Source organism: Carcharodon carcharias, chromosome 12 (genome assembly GCF_017639515.1).
Source record: "Carcharodon carcharias isolate sCarCar2 chromosome 12, sCarCar2.pri, whole genome shotgun sequence".
In the NCBI taxonomy this organism is placed as follows: Eukaryota; Metazoa; Chordata; class Chondrichthyes; order Lamniformes; family Lamnidae; genus Carcharodon; species Carcharodon carcharias.
In genome coordinates this window covers 79,189,848-79,204,942 of record NC_054478.1, presented here as the reverse complement: position 1 = coordinate 79,204,942, position 15,095 = coordinate 79,189,848, and the positions used below count along the sequence as shown (strand labels likewise).

Below are 15,095 nucleotides of genomic sequence, written 5' to 3'. Positions count from 1 at the left end.
GCTGTGGCTTTGTTGGTAACAGCTAGCAACCTCTGAATCAGAAGACTTTGCATTCAAGTCCTACTCTAGGAGCACAAAAATCAAGCTTGATACTCCAATGCATTACTCAAGGAGTGTTGTTTTATTGGAGATGCTGTCTTTCAGATGAAATACTAAATTGAGGACTCGTCTGCCCTGTCACTATTTTGAAGAGCCACGAAGTTACCCCTGGTGTCTTGGACAATGTTTATCCCTCAATCAACATCGCAAGAAACAGGATATCTGGTCATTACCACATTGTTGTTCATGGGAACTTGCTGTGCACAAATTGGTTGCCACGTTTCCTCCATTGTGATTGTGGCTAAACATCAAAAGTACTTCTGTGGAAAGAGAGTTAATGTTTCAGTTCGATGACTTTTAGAACAGTTCTGATGAAAGGTCATCAACCTGAAATGTTAACACTGTTTTTCTCCATAAATGCTGCCTGACCTGTTGAGTTTCTCCAGCATTTTTTGTTCTTAATTAAGATTTCCAGCATCCACAGTATTTTGCTTTTGTATCAGAAGAACTTCATTGATCACATAGTGTTTTGGCATCCTGTGATTACAAAAGGCACTATATAAATGCAATTGTTTTAAATAATTTTATCCTTGCTATTATCAGCTTTTTTTTTGCTGTTTGGAAAGAGAGCGCTCAAACTATTAATCTGTGAAAATAAACACTAGGGAAACAGGAACAACCTCATAGCTCCAGATTGGAATATACATTACATGAAGTAATGTGCCCTTCCTTTTGAGTTAATGGATGTAGTTAATCAATTAAAAAATTAGTTTTTTCCACCCCATTGCAGCAAGGCTGAATCAGCTGGTGAAGTAGATAGCAGACACCGCTACCTGGAGGGAAGGGAGGCCTATGGAAGATTTACTTTTGGCTATTTATGGTACCATCCAGTAACTGGTTTCAGGTCAGCCTGCCCAAAGAACTACCAATAACTTGCCTGTACACCTACCCATTTATAATGGTTTTGGAAGCCTGACAAAAAGTGTAGAAGGGAAAGAAATCTCTTCAACCAAAAATACACCATGTCTTAAAAGAGATATCAGTGATGTTTCATATCTTGTCTATTTTCTCTTTAACAGGTAAATGATTTTGTGAGAGACAAGTTCACTCAAAGGGATGGCTCAATTCCTGTTATTGCAGAAATCCTTGCTGGTGGTTGTGTAAGTATTGCATTTAATTGTTTTATATCTCTTCAGCTTGTATCATGACACTTTGCAAATTAATACCTTGCACTGTTCAGTTCAATATTATTTATAGTGGGTTATAACTTTAAACCTGATAGATATACTTCAGTAATGTTTCTGGCTAAGGTGTTATTTTTAAAAGCCCCGGTGATATATCACTATATAAAAGCTGGCCAGAGTGTTGAGATGGTTACAGAAAATGTTTTGAGTCTGTCTTTCTGAGTTTATATTCTGCTAAATAAAATTCACCAGTTATATGGTACTGGTGGCAAGGATAAAAACTGCCTAAGCTCGTGAATAAACTTAAGAGTAATTAGAGTTGTAACTTGTACAGATTTTACTTTTCAACAAACTAATTAAACTTGACTGATCCTGACATACCTAAATTTTTACCTATTTGTACAAATCTGACATTCTTCCTTGTTTATTTATTTCTGCGGCTTGGAAATACTATCCCTTTTAAAAAATGTGCATTGGGAACTGTTAGCTAATCTTCTTGTTCTGCTGCCTATCAGTTCTTGATCTGGACCATAGCCTGATTTTGTTTTCTTCTATTTTGGTAAGCAGATAGTTCTCCTGTCTCGTAAATGAGAAAAGTTTGCAACCTCTATTAGCTCTCTTAATAAAACTATTTCACCTTATCCCAAAAACTTTGGACAAGTATGTGGTTTGTTATATAACCATTTCGGAAGATGGGGGAGGGGGTTGGTAGGGGAATGAATGGTGCATTTCAAGCCTGGGGTCTACAAATACTGCTTGAAACATGTTTTTTCGTTGAAGTATTTCTTTTCCAGTCTATGCAGGGGATAGTAACTGGAGACCCATGCAAATAAGTTTTAGCTTTATTTGGCACACATGGAATAGTTCTCAAACTATCCACTTCTTTGTTTAATCAGTATACTACTTCTCTCAGGCAATCACACTGAAGTTATGCCCAACTTTACATTTCTTCTGTTGTTAAAGGAAATTCTGTTGAAATACACAAGACATTAACCTTTAATGTGGATGTGATGAAAGGTTTTCATTAGTGTCTTGTTTAAGATCAATTCTTAAAGAATTACTAAAAAGAGACTGGGTAGTGGAATGTTTTCTTGCTCTCAAGAGAGTTAAATCTAACGAGAAAGGTCACGGCTCTCTACTTGAGTGCACTGACCACTACTTGGACTGATAAGTGGCAGATTCTTTCTGAGGCCATCTGCAAGGCTGCAGACTGGAGCATTAAGCATTATTGTCCTAACTTGAGAGCTAGTGACAGGCGCTTTGGCATGCTGTGGACTTTGGCGTAACTGTATCTAACATGGCCTGAAGAAGCCCTCTGGATTCCACTGATAGCTTTCCATTCTGTTTCTGTTTACTTCTATTTGGATCTCCTATTTGTATGCCTAGATTAGTGCTTGAGGAAGAATTTAAGATTACTTACTTTCGGATATAGTCTTCATAGTTCTTTGAAAGTTCGATCTCCATTGCAAAGCTTCCTCAAAACCTGTGTTTTTCTTATATGGTTTCAAATGACATGGAGCAAATTTGCTGTTTTCTTGTATTACATTTCAGGGCTTTTGCTGCTACTTTTAGGCTCAATGCTATCTGCTCCAGGCAAATAATTAAGAATGTATTGTAGAATCAGATCTTATACAGAGTAGAATGAGAAATGATCATGCTGACTGCACAGCATATAGATTTCCTAAAGGAACAGTGTACACATGCATTCTTTTCTTCCCTGTGAAATGATATGCCTGTGTTTATGGGGGAAAGATATCAAAAAAAGGTCAGACTATTCATAACCTGGATAATCAAAAAACTTGAAGCAAAAGCTTCTTTATGAATCCACACTGTGTTAAATTAAGTGAGAGTGATGTGGTACGCACTATCTGCCCACAAACCTTATATCAATATTTACAATCTAAAATGGTTGGTAAATATTTATAATGGAATTTGTATATTAAACACTTACAATGCAAATTCCTGAGTTAGCAGTTGTCATAATTGAGGTGCCGGCTTTTGTCTTCTAAATAGAATTGTGGCACATATTACCCAGTGCTACCTGTCATTTTCTGGCAGCTAACCTCTCTCCATCCTGGGCCTCCAGGTAAGTTTTGTAGTTACCTATTTATTTGTTTCTCTGATCTGCCTCAAATTTATTAAAAAACATAAGATCTTTTAAGCTCTTTACCTGGAAATCTGAGCCAACATTGCAACTTCTCCCTTCTGTGTCTGAAATGTTGTTTCTCTGAATTCCACATGCCTCTACTTTATCTTAATGCACTCCTCTCTGCAAAAAAGTTAACCTCCTTTTAAAAATCAAAACATTGAAAAACATCTTGAAATGAAGCCCTCTGCCAATGTGCTTTGATTGTTTTAATTCCCATTGTCTCTATTAAATCTTTCTAAAACTCACACCACCAAACCTCCTTAAACTCACTCAACCTTCAAATGCTCTCACCACAATGCATCCTACTCTCCCTTATTTATCAGAAACATCATCACTCCTCATTTCTCCTAGTGTCTTGCATTTAAGAATTCCAGCACTGCCTGTTAGGTTTTGTTGACTCCAACATCACTGTGATAGCCTATTATTCCTTGTTTCACTAATAATTTACAATATGGTCTTGGAAGGTTTATTTTTGTCCAGAGCACTTCTGTTGCCTCTCTTTCTTCCACTTTGTTTGCTCTTTAGATGTTCACTGTTGCTCTTTCCCACTGCTTTCTACCAATACCCCATGTCAATAAACATTTTCTCATTGCCAACCTTTTCCCATCACAGAATCCATGTTCCATCTCAGTATTTCCGACTTGATACATTTTCCCCAACTATTGTAAAATAGATGTTTTGCTATGCTAATTCCCAATCCTTTCCCCTCCACTGCCTCTGTTTCTTCTGCTCTGCTATTTCAAAATTCGCTTTCCCGGGGGGCTGCTTAGTTACCCCCAACTCCTTAGGTGTTCAGAATCACTCTTCCCCAGTGTGCCCACTGACTGCATATATTTATTTCAATTTGATTGAAAGGGAAGCACGTTCTGTCCTTGGTTTGTTATACTTGCTGTCTATTAAACCCTACCAGTTACACTTTATTAATAACATCCCCGTTGTTGTAAAACAGTGTGCTCTCTGCCTTTGTCAGCACTTGACCTGCTAATATGTTTTACAGGTACAGCAAAATTCTTGTTATATTTCCTGTAACTTTTATCTGTTGTGCTTTTCTGTTATACTTGGCAATATTCCTAGTATTATTTCTTTTCATCTCAGCTCAGTTGCCCCACCAAATTTATCATTAATGCTTAATGCTCCAAGTTGTTGCTTTGCCGTTGGCCAAGTAGTGGTGCATGCACAAGTAGAGTGAACTATAGCTTTTTTTCCTGGTGCATTTAACTATACCTAGGATTGCAGAAATACATTCCACCAGGCGATCTGCTAACCTCTGCTGAGTAATAGTCTTTCCTTAAGACGTGATCTCAAAGGAAACAGTAAAGAAAAATTTTCATCACACCTCCTTGAAAAGGTAATGTCATATGCATTTCAACAACTTCCTTACAATATAAGAAATGTAAAGTTGGGGATAAATTCGCACTCTGCTTGAGAGAAGTACTCTGATTAATCAAAAAACCGGATAGCTTGATATTTTATTTGGTGCACACAAATCATTAAATCGTTTTTGAATCTCAAAATGCAACTCCTTGCATAGATTGGAAGAGAAATAACAAGAAAAATGTGCTAAGCAGTATTTGTAACCTCCAAGCTTGGTATACTCCATCTGGTACCCCTTTGAAACTGCCACTTGGTGTATATATCCTTTCCACTTTATCCCTCTTCCCAGAATGTAACACCATACATTTCTCTACAATACTGTAAATTTAATTTGACATCCATTTGTCCAATCTTCAAACTTCTCAAAGTCACTTGCAGTTTTTTTTCATGGTTAACTATATTCTCTATTTTAGTATTGCCTGCAAATGTTCATAATGTGCCACCAAATCCAGATGTTTTTGAGAAGAAAAGTGATTCCTTTGGGGGTGCCTCCAGTCCGTAAAACATTCATTGTCCACTACTGTTATCCGTCCTTCACTTTCCCTTCAACACATTACACCTTAATTATATCAACAGGCCTTCTATGTAGTACCATATGTATTGCTCTTTGGAAATCCATATATGCAATATTCATGGCATTAATTATTAATACATCTATAATACAACCCAGTTATTTCTGCAAACTTATTTTTTCAGAGATCACTTGCTTGTTACAAATATATTATCTCTTGTTAATCTGTGTTTTTCTAAGTGAGCATTAATTTTATCCTGTATTATGGACTCTAGAAGCTTTACAGTCAACACTAAGTTCAGTGGTGTGTAGTTACCTGGGTTCTTGCTTCCTCACATTTTGAACAGAGACGTTGCACTGGCAACTCACCAGTCCTGTGACACAACTTGCAAAAGCAAGTATGATTGAAAAATTGTAGTCAACACTTCTGCTATTTTCTGTCTGAGTTCCTTGAGAATTGTAGGATTACTTAGAATTGCAGCACATAAATAGTCCATTCAACACAACTGGTCCATGCCAGTGTTAATGCTGCACATAAACCACCTACCCTACTTCATCTAACCAGAGCAAAGTATTCTTCTACTTCTTTCTCCCTTATGCAGTTTTCTCCTAAGTACATCTGTGCTATTTGTTTCAATCACTCATGTGGCAGCAAGTTCTATTTTTTAATAAAATCAGAAAATGTAAAAATACTCAGGTCTGGCAGCATCTGTGGAGAGATAAAAGGTTACTGCTTCAGGTGGTGACATTTCATCTGATGAAGCCCTTATTCACCATCATAGATGCCAGTGCCAAGCCTATGCAGTTTATTTCATATTATGTTAAGCTGAGTACGTTGGACATGTCAGTGAACCCTGACAACATAAGGGCAGGATTTTTCAGTCGGCGTGTGGGGGTGGGCCCGACATGTCGACACGTAAAATGACTTACGATGGCATGCATCCTGATGTCATCGCGCAGTCCCACGATATTTCATTTGGCGGACACACACCGGAGTCAGTTGCACACCCGCCGAAATATAAATGGCTAATTAAGGCCATTAACAAAGTAATTATTGTAATTATTAACGCTGCCCTTCCAACCTTAGGGTTGGTGGGCAAGCAAAAGAGCCAAGTGGCTTTCACGTTTTTTAGGAAACCTCATCCACGAGGTTTCCTAAATTTTCCTAAATATAAAAACATGTCCCATCTCATGTGACACAGTCGCATGAGGGGGCATTTTAAATCAATTTTTAATCCCTTTATTTAATTATTTCAATATTGATTCAATCTCCCTGAGGCAGCTCCGTGCCTCAGCTGCGTGCGAAAGAGCACTTGCCCTGACTCTCCCCCCCCGCCCACACAGGTGACGCTGAGCGCAACGGCTCACGTATTATGCTGGGCAGGCCTTAATTGGCCTGCCCACGTAAAATGGCACCCCTGCCAAGCCTGCCCGCTGCCTGAAAAAGTCATGCCATAGAGTCTGTGGTGCTGAAGATCTCATACGAACATATGAATTAAGAATAAGAGTAGGCCACTTGACCCCTCGAGCCTGCTCCATCATTCAGTAAGATCATGGCTGATCTGATTGTAACCCGAACTCAACATTCCCACCTACTCCCGATTACCTTTCACTGCCTTGCTTATCAAGAATCTATCTAGCTCTGCCTTAAAAATATTCAAAGACTCTGCTTCCACTGCCTTTTGAGGAACAGAGTTCCAAAAACACTTATCCCTGTGAGAGAAAAATATTCTCCTCATTTCTGTCCTAATGGGTGACCCCTTATTTTTAAACAGTGACCCCTTGTTCTAGCTTCTCCCACAAGAGGAAACATATTTTCCACATCCACCCTGTCAAGACCCCTCGGGATCTTATATGTTTCAATCAAGTCACTTCTTACTGTTCTAAATTCCAGTAGATGCAAGCCTAGCCTGTCCAACCTTTCCTTTTTTCTCCCCCACTTGAATGGCTTCCTGTACCATGTTGCCATGGTCAATCAGTTCATCACCCTCCAGCTCCCACTCTCATCCAAACAAGCTGAAAGAACCTCAAATCTGTTGGATAATTGAAAGAACCTCAAACCTGTTGGATAATTGAAAGAGCTGAGGCTCCTGCATTCCTGCCCTCTGGGTCCCCTTACCTCCTCACTCGCGGTCACACCCTCCTGTCTCTGACCACTGACCAAATCAGAAAATTCTATCCTAAAGGGTGTTACTACCTCCTGGTACAAAGTGTCCAGGTAACTCCCCCTCCCACCACCCCGGCTCCCTGATGTGTTGGAGTATTTGCAGCTCGGCCTCCAGCTCAATGACTCTTGATCTGAAGCTCCTTAAGCTGCAAGCACTTACTGCATGTTTGCCCTGGATCACACTGGCATCCAGGAGCCCCCACATGCTGCAGCCATGACGCACCACCTGCCGTGCCAGCCTTAATGTGTTTTAATTAACTACTTAATTATTTTATTCAATTATCAGTTTTCCTTTTTATATATTTTATTAACCTTATCATCAGTTCCTGTACTGTTTTAAACCTTAGGAATGGAATAGACATTAACCACCTACCAGATACTCACCAAAACCAGCTTCTTCCCCTGTAGTAGAGTAAGAACCAATTTCTATGGGGTAAATTAGTTAGAAAAAAGTAAGGAGCACCTCCTTCCCCTCTTCACCTAACTCCTGCACTCACCTAAGTCCTAACATTGTTCAAATTTGCACTGAGACTTTTATCTGGTCCTGCTCTGAACTCTCACTGTTTTAACTCATCCCACTCCGACCTCTCACTGCTTTACCTGGACCTGCTCTGAACTCTTGCTATTTTAACTCATCCCTCCAGAATGCTCACTGTTTTACCTGGTTCCCCTCCGAACTCTCGCTGTTTTACCTGGTGCCCCTCTGAACTCTTGCTGTTTTACCTGGTTCCCCTCTGAACTCTTGCTGTTTTACCTGTTCCCCTCTGAACTCTTGCTGTTTTACCTGGTTCCCCTCTGAACTCTCGCTGTTTTACATGGTTCCCCTCTGAACTCTCACTGTTTTACCTGGTCTCCCTCTGAACTCTCGCTGTTTTACCTGGTCCCCCTCTGAACTCTCGTTGTTTTACCTGGTCCCCCTCTGAACTCTCGCTGTTTTACCTGGTTCCCCTCTGAACTCTTGCTGTTTTACCTGGTTCCCCTCTGAACTCTTGCTGTTTTACCTGGTCCCCCTCTGAACTCTCGCTGTTTTACCTGGTCTCCTTCTGAACGCTCGCTGTTTTACCTGGTCTCCTTCTGAACGCTCGCTGTTTTACCTGGTCCCCCTCTGAACTCTCGCTGTTTTACCTGGTCTCCCTCTGAACTCTCGCTGTTTTACCTGGTCCCCCTCTGAACTCTCGCTGTTTTATTTCGTCCCGCTCTGAACTCTCGCTGGTTTACCTGGACCTGCTCTGAACTCTCACCTGTGTTATTTCATCCTGCTCTGAACTCACTGTTTTATTTCATCCTGCTCTGAATTCCCGCTGTTTTACCTGGCCCCTGTTTGAACTCTTGCTGTTTTACCTGGTCCCATTATGAACTCTCACTGTTTTATTTCATCCTGCTCTGAATTCCTGCTGTTTTGCCTGGCCCCGCTCTGAACTGTCACTGTTTAAATTCATCCTGCTCTGAATTCCCGCTGTTTTACCTGGTCCCTGTTTGAACTCTCGCTGTTTTACTTGGTCCCATTCTGAACTCTCACTGTTTGAATTCTGCACCAAAGCTGGCCATTTTCCTAGTCAAACTGTTCCAGTGCAACTGACACCTACCCACTAATGTGAAAGATTGCTTAAATATGCCCTATCCACAAAAAAAACTGGGTAAATCTTACCTAACCTGTCATCACATATCCGCTTCTCAATCATTAATATTGCTCATTTCATCAGTAGTGCTATCAATCTGTACCTACTCACCAATAATTTGCTTATTAATGGTCAGTGCACCGGAGGTCTTGTGGCGCATTGGGTAGCATCCCTACCTCTGGGCCAAAAGATCATTGTTCAGGTCCCAATCCGGCACTTAATGGCCACAGAAGGTGTGTTCATAATGTGGCCAAAATCCTTCCATAAATACACCTGCTGGCAGGTGGCAAAAGTGGAAGAGATTCCTGGTCAACCATACTGTAGAAGGCAACAGCAAACCACTGTAGTACATTGCCAAACATAATCATGGACTAATTCAGTGGAGGCCCATGGTTGCCAACACCCTCTTAGGAGGAGTTGGAATGGTCAGTGCAGATTTTGCTGGAACTGATCAGCTTTACACCTCGTTAGATAATTTATCAGACATGGATGCAAGAACTGAATGCTAGAAGAGAGGTGATTTAAAACTAAGGCCCCCTTCCAACCAGCTACCACAGCACAACACCTGCCATCACCCCCACCCACTGTCGATCAAGACCAGTGGCAAGATCCTGGAAAATGTGTATCATTTTCCAAACCCTTGGGAGCCTCCTCTCGATAAAAGCAGACATAGACAAAAAAATTAATCGTTAACCCCAGTGTGCCAATCTCAGACCTGGGATTAAGGTCATATTTACTTGGCAGCACTGATCCCCGCACTCCTATATGCTTCAGAAACTTGGGCAACCTGCAGCAGGCACCTCCAAGGCACTGGAGAAGTACCACCAGTCGTGCCTTCACAAGATCCCCTAAATCTGTTGGCAAGTAAGGCTGTCCAACAGCAGCATCTCTCCCAAGGCAACATGCCCAGCATCAAGGCACTGATCACTCAAAACCAGTTCCGCTAAGCAGGGCATGTTGCTCGTATGCCTGACACCAGCATCCCGAAGCAACTGCTCTACTCGGAACTCTGTCGCGACAGGAGACTCCCAGGAGAGCAGCGGAAATACTTCAAAGCATCCCTGAAATGATCAAACATTGCCACTAATTCATGGGAGTCCATGTCCTGTGATTGACCAAAATGGAAGGCACTGAACACATCAAGAGACTGGGAATACAGAGGCAAAGTTGGGGCATTGGAGAAAGCACATAAACCACCAAAATACTCTTCTATCCAATTCTTCAAGCACCACCTGCCCCACATGTGATAGAGTCTGCAGATCGCATATTCAGAACCCATCAAACTGGAATAGAAGCAAGTCATCCCTGATCCCAAGACGGTCTAAGAAGTAGCTCCCCTCAACATCAATGTAGTATTTGACTCAATATGGTATCAAGAAATCCTGGTAAAGCTGAGGTCCTTGGAGGGATCAAAGGGAAAGTTCTCGAATGATTGGTGTTGTAGCAACACACAGGCCAATCATTGCATCCCTGGAATATCTGCACCCTCTGCCATAAACAGTGGAATGATTTGCTAATGACTCTGTCTCCGCAGCTTCGTTCACAACTCTAATATTGAAATACTAAAATCAAATAGCTAAGCTTCTGTTACTCGTGCACTATTGCTGAAGTACGTAAAATTTATAGGATGCTTTTCAGAAATGCAGCAGTGTTACTTGACAACACTTCCTTCCTTTGCAACTTTTACTACTTAAGATAGCTGCAAGCAACAACGTCATGAGACTATCATGAGCTGCTAGTTCCCCTCCCATATCGCACATCATTCTGACTTGGGTATAAGTTGATGTTTTTTGTTGTTGAATTAGTATCTTGGAATTCTCTGCCAAACACTATTTGGAGTGCCATCATCACAAGAACTGCTGTGGTTCCAGGAGGAAACGTATCACCACCATGACCTTAGGCTAACCGTCGGTAGACAATAAATACAGCCTTACCAGCATCACCCAAATCATAAGAAAAAACTCATAGAACCTTACAACACAAGAGGAAGCCATTTGGCTGTCATGCTTTTGCCAGTTCTTTAAAAGAGCTGTCCAATTTAGTCCCACACCCAAGTTCTTCCTCACCTCCTCCCCCCAAACCCTGAAAATTAGTTCTCTTGCAATTGCTTTTTGAAAGTTACTATGGAAATTGCTTCTACCACCCATTTTGGTAGTGCAATCCAGATCTTAACAACCCCCTGAAAAAATTTATGTTCACTTCCTGTCCAATTATTTAAAATCTGTGACTCCTGATTGCTAACCCACTTGTCATCAGAAAGAATTTTTCCCTACTTGCTCTATCAAACCTGCCATAGTTTTGATTACCTCTACAGGTCTCCTCCTCTCCTCTTAGGATAAATACCCCAGCTTATCCAATCTTTCTAAGTCCCTTACACCTAATAACATCCTGATAAACCTCCTCTGTATCCTCTCCAGGACCTTGACATCCTTCCTAAAATGTTGCATACAACACTGAGTCTTAACCGATGATTTGGAAAGATTTAGCATGACTTTCCTTGTTTTTGTGTTCAGTGCCTCTAGTTACAAAGCCAGATATCCTATATGCTTTCTTAATCATCTTAGCAACTTGTCCTGTCACCTTGATTTGTGAATATGCATACCCAAGTCCCTCTGCTCTTGCAAGCCCACAAACTAAAACTATTTACACTACCTTCCCCTGTTGTTTCTCCCAAAGTGCATTACCACATGTCAATCCACATTAAATTGTATCTGTCATGTGTCTTCCCATTTCATTATAGTTGTTCATTTTAGCATACATGTTTGAGAAGAACAGTAATCACCAATCAGCTTTGCAAAACATCCATATCAAAATTTTAGATTCTGTGGATAGAGAAGATAGGTTAGAAAAAAACTGATGCAGGAGAGCTATGGAACAACTGTTTGTTTTAAAAAGGTAGCAGTACACTTTAATTCCCCTAAGCAAATATGTCAAAGACTGCTAGTTAGTTGTATGTTGACAAATGTTAATGCCTCATGTCAGCAACTCTAGTTAAAAAAAACTTGTTACCAGATCTGACGCAAACTCAAGTGCTCTTTCTGCACCAGACACCGGGTTCCTTTCAAAAACATCACTCGGTCATGTGTCTGGAAAAGTCATGTCAGTTTAAATTTAAAAACATTTATCAAATCTTAAAACAATTTTCCAGTTGTCTCCATCAGGTCCGTTTCTTTCAAATTCCTAATTTGTACATTAGAGAAGGGTGGTCACTCCATTCATGTAAAGTTGCAGCTTCCCCTGATCCCTTACCTTGCCAACCGCTGAAAGGTCAATATGCCAAAAACCATGAAATTTTATTTGGGATTTTTTTTCCAGTTTTACTAAATTTAATGAGAAGACCTGTAATAAGAAACTTGTCATTTTTTTTGTACTAAGTTATTGCTGCTGAGTTATTGTCTTTTATAAACTTAATAAATTAGACTTTGACCAAACTTGTGAATCCAAAAATAAAAACAGGAAATGCTGGAAATACTCAGCAGTTCTGTCAGCAGCTGTGGAGAGAGAAGCAGAGTTAACGTTTCAGGTCTGCGATCTTTCATTAGAACTGGGAAAAGTTAGAAATATAATAGGTTTTGAACAAGTGTAAGAGGGGAGGGTTGGGAAACAGAAAAAAAGTGATGGTTTTTGATAGGGTGGAGGGCAGGAGAGATTAAATGGCTCTTGTTTTATTCTTTCATGGGATTTGAGCATCACTGGCAAAGCCATTCCTAATTGAGAAGGTGTTGGTGAGCTGCCTTCTTCAACTGCTGCAGTCCATGTGGTGTAGGTACACCCACAGCACTTTAGAAAGGAAGTTTCAGGATTTTGACCCAGTGACTTTGAAGGAACGGTGATATAGTTCCAAGTCAGAATGGTGTGTGGCTTGGAGGGGAACTTGCAGGTCTAAGTGTCTTCATGCTGCCCTTGACCTTTTAGCGGAATGGGCTACAGTTTTGGAAGGTGCTGTCGAAGGAGCCTTGGTAAATAGCTGCAGTGCATCTTGTACATAGTGCATACTGCTGCCACTGTGCACCGACGGTAGAGGGAGTGAATGTTTAAGATGGTGGATGGGGTGCCAATCAAAAGGGCTGCCAATTAAGTGGGTTGCTTTGTCCTAGATGGTGTCAAGCTCCTTCAGTATTGTTGGAGCTGCACCCAACCAGGCAACTGAAGAGTATTCCATCATACTCTTGACTTTTGCTTTGCATATGGTGCACATGCTTTGGGGATTCGTAAGATGAGTTACCCATCACAGAATTCCCAGCCTCTGTGCTGCTTTTGTAGTCTGTGTTTATGATTGGTCCAGTTAAGTTTCATGGTGCAAGGCCAAAGGAATGGTGTTGGGACAAGTAATGTGTCTACAGAAAGTGTGAAAGGCAGAATCATGGAATAGATACCATCTAAAAGTAAAGGAAAAGGGGAGAAATGAGAGAACAAAACGAAAACTGCAAAGAAAAATGAAACAAAATGGCAGCATTATGATCTAAGATTGTTGAACTCTGTTTAGTCTAGAAGATTGTGAAGTGCCAGGCGAAAGGTGCGCTGCTGTTCTATAAGCTTGCATTGAGCTTCATTGGAACCCTGCAGCAGCCCAGGACAGAGAGCATCAAATACTGTTTGCAGAAGAGTGATCCAAACTTCTATCACCTCTTGAACCCCCGGTTTGAATTTTTAGATTATGCTACCTAGCCAGGCTTATCAGCAGCAAACATGGGAGAGAAACAGCATGTGATTGGAGGAGCAACTTCTTACAGAATCAGCCGCTTCCACTTATGGGGGTGACTTTTCTCTGATTGACCACTGCCATCATTGAATTTTCTAGGGCTTTCAGGTGTGAATTTGCCAGCCACTCTGTTTATTTTGAATGCCGATGGGATGGAAGGTAAGGACAAGGGGGACCCTATTGTGATTCTGTGAGGGAAGGGAAGGTGAGAGCAGAAGTGTGTGAAATAGAGCAGGCATGGTCAGTGGCCCCATTAGCCATGTGGAAGGTTGCATTGTCTGAAAATGTGACAAAGATGGGGAAACTGGAGAATAGAATCCTTGCAGGAAGCAGGGTGTGATGAAGTGTAGCAAAGGTAGCTGTGGGCTTAATGTGAATATTAGTTGATAGCCTATCTCTAGAAATGTAGACAAAGAAGTCAAGGAAGGGAACGAACGAGTCAGTGATAGACCATGTGAATGCAAGAGAAGTGTGAAAATTGGAAGCAAAATCAATGAATTTTTCCAGTTCAGGACAAGAGCTGGAAATTTTGTGAATTCAGATCCTAGATTCGTTTTAAAAAGCATCACTGTGAAACCTGATACTTTTTAATGTGATAACTAACATAGGCATAGCATTGCTTAAATAGTTAACAGTTGATTAAGTTGGTTCAAATACAAAATTGCATTTAAAAAGTTGCACTAAGGTTAATATTACGGTGTTTGTGTTGGTTTCAACTAAGAAACCTAAGTTAAATTTGTACTCTTGACAGAGATTTGCATCCCACTATCCTTCAAACTGAACTTGCCTTTATTGGTGAGGAACAAAAAGTGATTAATTGAGAAAGATCCATTCTCGCACTGTGTTAGATCAGTGCCTCTTTTGCTAGTTGAGCATGTGTTATTGATTGTATCTCTGAAGATATCTGGAGGCCGGGTTGAACAAGGGATATGGCAAACTAAAACAAAAGCAAAAATAAAAATACCTGGAAAAACTCAGCAGATCTGACAGCATCTGCGGAGAGGAATACCAATAACTTCAACAGAACTAAGGAAAAGTAGAAGAGAGGTGAAATATAAGCTGGTTTAAGGGAGGGGTGGGACAGATGGATAGAGGGCCAGTGATAGGTGGAGTTAGCCAAAAGATGTCATAGACAAAAGGACAAAGAGGTGTTGACAGTGGTGATATTAGCTAAGAAATGTGCTAATAGATGACATTAAGGGTGGAAGGCAGGACAAGCAAGGTACAGATAGCCCTAGTGGGGTGGGGTAGGGGGATGGGATCGAAATAGGCTAAAAGGTAGAGATAAAACAATGGATGGAAATACATTTAAAAATAATGGAAATAGGTGAGAAAAGAAAAATATATATA

General features: G+C 40.8%; 1 protein-coding gene across 1 annotated transcript in view; it reads left to right on the top strand.

Moving 5' to 3' along the window:
• slc25a12 (solute carrier family 25 member 12) overlaps positions 1-15,095 on the top strand; it is a 147,399-nt gene that overhangs the window by 103,341 nt on the left and 28,963 nt on the right. The window contains exon 13 of the mRNA XM_041200800.1: positions 1,119-1,199. Coding sequence (XP_041056734.1) covers positions 1,119-1,199 — 81 coding nt within the window. The remainder of the gene's footprint in view (positions 1-1,118; positions 1,200-15,095) is intronic.